At 40.3% G+C, this 6,988-nt stretch overlaps 1 protein-coding gene across 1 annotated transcript; it reads left to right on the top strand.

Annotated features, from left to right (window-relative positions):
- Positions 1-277: 277 nt before the first annotated feature.
- LOC140231448 (uncharacterized) lies at positions 278-3,821 on the top strand. The gene is made up of 3 exons (XM_072311574.1): positions 278-434; positions 1,356-1,658; positions 2,318-3,821. Exons 2-3 carry the CDS (start codon positions 1,478-1,480, stop codon positions 3,160-3,162), a joined length of 1,026 nt encoding a protein of 341 aa, XP_072167675.1. The 5' UTR covers positions 278-434; positions 1,356-1,477; the 3' UTR covers positions 3,163-3,821.
- The last annotated feature ends 3,167 nt before the right edge of the window (positions 3,822-6,988 follow it).

Here is a 6,988-nt window from a genome sequence, read left to right as displayed (position 1 = left end):
GAGCGCTTTGGTATGGGCGAGTTGAAAAAGCTGATGCAATCTCGCCCGTACAAGTGTTCTAATGTTCTTACGCGTGGAAATATAGTTTGTTTGATTTATTAGGTAAATCCTGATTATTTACCAATTTACAAGAAAAAACTGGGATTTGAGATAAAATCGTATTAGAAGGAATGATTGGGGATGAGACTGAATGGAAATATCATCTGAAACTAGACGTTATGTGGACTATAGCGGATAAATATTTTCAACATTTTCGGTAATTCGGCCCTCGCCCTTTCTTATTATCCACACGATACATGCCACATTGCGCCACATTTCCTCATGACAAGACACAAAGAAGTACAACGAAAGATCGCTCAAGATGGCTGTGTGAAAGCGAAAATCGGGCACCCCCTCTGCAGCAGTTCGTCAAGAATTGCTATTTTCAACATGGCGTAAGTTCTTCTCTACATTCTGTTGTATATTGCTGATGCGATTATTTTGCTTGTGCTTCCATGATCCCATAAACTTGAAACTCAGTCCTCAGGCAGAATGAATGACCACCGCCCGGCGCGGCACAGATGTTTACCCCATACGCCATAGTTTTCTACTTTTGTGTTAAATAGAATGTCTATTTTCTAAATAAACTGTTCAAATATTTGATTTTGATTTAGACCATGTAATATGTATACTAACAACTTGTTAGAAAGTCTGTCACAGAAGTAATTATAGCAAGAACATACATGTAGAATATATGAAAGAAGGAGCTCTTCTTGGCACTTTGTTTCATCAATATTGAATTTACCTGTGTGGTATTGAATTATTTTGGACGTAGAGCAATCTAAGGTAGATCTACTCTTCTTTGTTCTCCAAATTAAGGGTCTGTGTGATCATAGAACGTAGAATATGTTTGTTATAAGGCGATTAACAATTTCAAGACATTGTTACCAAATGATGACGATACGGAACAAATTGTGACATGGCAGTAAACTATTCATATAAGTCTATAAGATTCTTACCTAGTGTACTGTGGTATGTTGGTTGCAAAGTTCGTTCTCTGGCCTGGGAGAAGATTTTTGTAGAGCTACCCATGCAAACTTGACCCTTGGTTGCAGTCGTGACCGTGGTGATGACCAAAAAGGCAAAGAAACTATTTTTATGATGTTTTTGGAAACTTGCTGCATCTGTATAAGTTGTTACTTGTAAGACCATGCCAATTTGTAAACCTTAAATTATAATTTCTTGGCACACCACAAAGTTTACACATGAAGATAGCAAATTAAGATTGTCTATAATTGTCTAGAAGCAGTTTGTGGAGTTTTACTCAGACATGTGAAGATCTAATGATACACATTGCAATGATCCTTTTGTTGCAGATCCCAAAATGGCTTTTCCGCATTCTATGCTGGAACTGGACGAATCCAACCAGTCGACACGATCGTCATACACAGAGTACAAGCAGGCATTTCTCAAGACTTGGCATACATAAACCAGCAAAATGAGTTTCACAGAGGACATGCCAGTTCTGTCGCTGTTCAGCGACGAAGACTCTCTGTGGGGGCAGCTACATGAGGATGGAGGACTTGATACAGACTTCTACTCCTCACCCCCGAAGGGGGGAAAGCTGGAAACAGGCTTGGACCCTTTTGCTGATCAGCTGTCACCAGGAGCAGAATCAGGTAAATATGTCTCCAATTCAAGAATTGGAAGTTTTGTTTTGGGTTTTTTTTTATTCTCTTCCCCCCCCCCCTTTTTTTTGGGGGGGGGGGGTGGAGTGAATGTTGACAGACAAAAAAGATAGGAAGTTATCAATACAGATATTTTGTAGTTTATATGTTTGATCACAGCTAAGATATTTGAAGGGAAACTTCATCATGTGATGCACCACGCGTTACCCCGGGGTACCGTAGTACCCCGGGTTACCGCGTTGTGTAGCGCCACCTCACGTCCATTCGAGAACAGTCGGAGAAAAATGCATGCACTGTGTGCGTGTACATAGTCCTTCCCATGCCACTGCATGTTATACTATGCGTGCATGAAAGCTGCGATACCACTAGCGTGTGCTTTAGTGTAGTGCAGTGCAGTGGCTAGCGCGCGCTAGCTCCAGCACCAAAATAATTTCCTCTTTTTGGCACCCAGGGTACAACCTTTTTAAAAAAAAAAAAAATAATTCAACAAAATGGCTGATTTTTATTTGGTACCCCGGGATACCATTTATGTCATCATGTGGAGACATGAGGGAATAGAAAATAAATCACCAAATGTATCACATTTCATTTGTACTTGTAAATACAGCTGTAATGATTGTAATTTGCATTTTCTCTCATTCCCATTCCAGGCGATGACCCTCTGCCTGACTGGATGTCAGAGAAGGTCCCGCTGAGTGCATGGCTGGGCGATGAAGAAGACATCCCCATGGCTGACCTCATGACCATCCCTGAAGCTCCGATCCTCAAGTCTGTCCCAGCCGAGGCCGAGGCTCTCCTCAAGGAGCTCCTTGTTGAGGCCAACACCCCTCCAGCAGAGCCTTCTCTGGTCGAGGAAGACGCCATCTCTCTGCCACCAGTATCTCCAGCCCAGTCACCGACCTTTGACACCGTGTCTGCATCTAGCTCCCCGCTGTCATCACAACCTCCGTCCCCCATGGCTACAGTTCCCGAAGGTCCAGCAGGTGGGGACCTGGAAGCCCAGGCCCTCGCACTGCTGGACTCCATGGGCTGCATGGATTTCTCGTCCATTTTAGATGGGCAGGTCATCACCGTCGCGCTACCCCTACAACCGGACCAAACTGAGCAGGAGCAAGAGATTCCAGACCCTCCCATTTCTCCTCAGTCCGTTGCGTCTCCATCATCTGTTCAGTCAGAAGACAGTTCGTATCCACCTTCACCAACACCCAAAACACCAATCAGGAGAACAAGGACAAAGCAGAAGCTGAAAAATGCATCACCAATTGACCGAAAATCAAGGAAGCGCGACCAAAACAAGCAGGCCGCTACAAGGTACCGCATGAAGAAGCGGGAGGAGACCGACACCTTGATGACCGAGCTTTCTCAGTTGGAGGACACAAACAGGAAGCTCAAAGATAAGACTGAAGGTTTGGAGAGGGAGATCAAGTATCTGAAAGATTTGTTGATCGAGGTGCGTCTGCTGAAAGGACAGATAAAGGCTGTTGAGAAATCGTGACCAGGCCTTTGTTTACAAAATTGTAGATGATGCTTTGTTAGAAGTGTATGTGCTTGTGAAAAATGTTGGTATATTTTTGTAAAATTTTGAAAGTAACATGTTGATAGTGATCAGTTCGTGATGTGTGAAATTATCTAGCACTGCATTAGGTTTTTGATCGTTTTGGTTGGGATTTTTTTTTTTTTTTTGGGGGGGGAGGTTGCCTTCCTCATGCAGATGCAATTATAAAGGACACGAAATGAAGGCAACGTGATAAAGCGGGGATAAGCAATAATAAAGTCTCTGTTTGTACTGTGGGTAGTGAGGTGTCAGAAAGTCCCATTGCGGGGGGGGGGGGGGGGTGTTCTGGGTCCTCGATATTTTACAATAAATGGCAACTCCCCATTAAATGGCACTTGAATTTGAGAGTCCCCGAATAATTGACCACTCGGTTGACTGCTCAAATGTTCACTAAACCCGTTACCTGTTAAAATGCTTGTAATTCTTGCAGCAACAACAAAAGAAAAAAGAAAAAGAAAGCAGCAGTGTCTCTAATACTCTTGCAAAGTTAGTGTTGGCCTGGAGCCTTGTAACTGAATATTGTTACCACTTCACTGGATTCAGTGGTGGTTTATGTGAGATTCTTGTAAATAAATTATAGTATATTATACAGTCTGAAATTCACAGTTGTCTGTAGTTCTGTGATTACAGATCTATGTTAATGTTTGTGTGTATGTTAATTATCTGTTACGAAGTGCAGTGTAGTGCAGACCTTCCAACCATTTTGAATTTATAGGAAAGATTCTGAATTTTGTCAATTCTCAGCTCTTGTTCCAGTAGGAGTTTCTAATGTAGTATTTCTTGATAATTTTACTACATATTCCTATTGAAACTGCTCTTTCTTATGAACTAAATCATCCATATTTTTCAGTGAGGAAGGTTGTTGGGTGGTGATGGTGACTTTGAATTGATTGCTAATGCACAGGTATGCTTTAGATAGTATGAAGAGAGTGAAAACTGCATGGTATGGCATCCCAGTTGTATGTGTGCTGGATTGAGTTGTAGTGGTGGTGTGGATTCAGAATGATACATTGTACTTGGGTAGTGTGCCTTGATGTGTTCAGGTGAACTGAGCAGTGTGTATCTGTGTAGAAGTTTGTTTTTTTTTCATATCCACGGCATAACAGTCTATGGACACAACACGGTCTGTTAATGTTTCACATACTTCACAAGATATTCCAAAGAACATGTATACAACACTAACTCGAGTACATGTATAACAGATAAATCAAAATAAGTTGTAGGTCACACAAGTTAAAATCTCCCAACCAGCAGAGATGCATTGGACGTGTGTTAAAAGAAGAGCCACAAATGTATAAGGGGAAGGTATAGTACACGTATCGCTGGAGATGAGGATTGGGTTTTAAACTTATTGCGAGATACCAGGAAACCACTTATGAAATACATTGTAGTACAGGGCATACCATTCTAAGAGGAATTCAAAGTTTTGTTTGATGAAAATTGGCTTTGGAATGGCTGAGACGTCTAAAAACAAAGAAACACAAAGCAATTGTAATAAAAGGTAGGTCCTACCTTATATTAGGATTGCTTTATTTTGGATATTTCAGCCATTTCAAAACCAATTTTCATCAAATGTTGAATTCCTCTTGGAATTATTTGCTCTTTCATACATTTCATAAGAGGTTTCTCATTATCTCATCAAAAATATTAGAAACCGGAAGTTTGGTCTCGATCAAAACTACTTTGATGCCTCTGTCTTTGTTTACGATCGCTCTGTCTGCTAGTAATTTGGCAACCTTCAATTCCATTTAAATTGACCTCCTGATTTTGAGCTACAATCCTTATTGCCCGGATTAAAGTTAACAATACAGGTATTTATTTCCAAAACATCAAATACAACACAGAAGAAAATTGATACGTGTGACCACATGGAGCAAAATCATGCAGTGGATGTGCTGTGTCAATTTCAATTTTAAATTTTAATTTTTATCAAATCATTCCTAATAAGAGGCGAGTCCAATCTTTTATTAGAATCCCTTTGTTTTGGATATCTCGGCGATTTCAAAACTAATTTTCTTAATAAACTTTGAATCCCTCTTAGAATTACATTCTCTCATATTTCATTAGAGGTTTCTCATTATCTCACAAAACACCCGTCTAAATCAACACTACGTTGTACTAGTATATCACCCCTTTAAAGGATCAAAGAATGAAAACTGATCGGCGTGATGGGGGGTGGGGGGAATCAAAGAATCAATAAAACGAAGTGTACTAGAAAGCATGCATGACCACAAGTGCTTCAAGGAGCCAGCGGGTTATCATACCATGGAAGTTCTTTTTACCTCCATGATCATACGCTCTGTTTATACCGTATAATGGGGAAGAAATTAAACGTAATGACAAACAACACATCCTGACAACGCTTGAACAAATTAAAGCCGCCTGCCCCAAAACAATACAATGTACATTGTGCAACGTAAACTGAGCAGCTATGACACGAATGAGGGTCGTCACATTGTACGGCGATCCACCATGAGGGGGCGCAATGCAATTAGTTACAGTGAGTGTAGGGCTCACACCCATAAATATTTCCCCATAGGGATGTGTGTTAAAAATCAAATTTCAAAAAATTCTGTAAAATAGCTGGGAGAAATGAGGTGTTTCAGCTTCACTAACCTGGATAAGTTAGATATACCCTTTCATCCATCAAATTCTCAGGGTGGATAATTCAGTTCAAATTCTGTCCAGGGGTCCGCAAAGCCAGACTACGAGTTTTGTCACTCAAAATATCACCCATTTTCCGTACACGTACCCCATGAAATATAGTCCCCTCAAATTCCACCAGAAAAGCTTTCATCTTCCAACCAAAATGCAATTTGTAGAGGAATTCATACTCAATATCTACAGCTATTCAGTTTTTTGCCAAACTACATCATTGATTTTTAATTAATTTTATTCTTCATTTATTTTGGGGTACGAATTTGTGAAGGGGTCTGGGACGGTCCATTGTATTTACGGGTGTGAGCCCTGTATGGATCGAGAATACAGGATTGTCCTGCTCTCATGGAAATATCAGTCTCTCTGCAGGAGAATCGTGGGTGTGCATCCGACTGTGTCTAGAAAATTGCAGGAAAAAGACACAACTAGGTGACCTGACAGAATCGCCAAATTTCCTAAAAACTAATCTATGATGAATCTACTTGACATATTCCATTGGTATTAGTGTTCCAACATTCCCAAGACACGACATGGGTAGACTTTTTGATATGCTATGATTATAAAGGTGTATATCATCCATGAAAAATTATTACATAATTATATTTCTGTAAAACAGCGCAATATTTGTCATTTTTTCGTAGTTCATGAACACTGTAAAGAATATATTCGTATTTCGAAGTGTTCAAGAAGTGTCGTGGTGACTGGTGAGTCTATTTTTTCACATTTTAAGGCAGGTATACGGCTTCTTATTATTTTGTAAAACTACAGGCCCCTTATACCGTTTTGTCTGTGCAAATTTTCATCAAAATTGTGATGTAACCATGTAGTTAAACATATTACTTGAGGCCGCGTATAATGCCTTTGGTGTCGGAGCAACAGAGGCTGGGGAAGACTATTGTTTTATGTGCACATCTTTATGGCTCACATAAAATATATTGGAGTGTCGTCAGAGATAATTTACGAGAAAGGGAAGAAAGTCTGTTCCAAATTGCTGTCTGTATGTAAATATTAATGTGTGTGACTGTGCGTTTTCTGAATGAGTTTCTGTACATGACAATAAATCCTTGTGGGATACGGTCAATTCAAATATGAGGGGTGAGGATAAGGG

The sequence above is a fragment of the Diadema setosum genome, chromosome 8 (assembly GCF_964275005.1).
Source record: "Diadema setosum chromosome 8, eeDiaSeto1, whole genome shotgun sequence".
NCBI lineage: Eukaryota > Metazoa > Echinodermata > Echinoidea > Diadematoida > Diadematidae > Diadema > Diadema setosum.
This window is presented reverse-complemented; position numbering and strand designations above follow the sequence as displayed.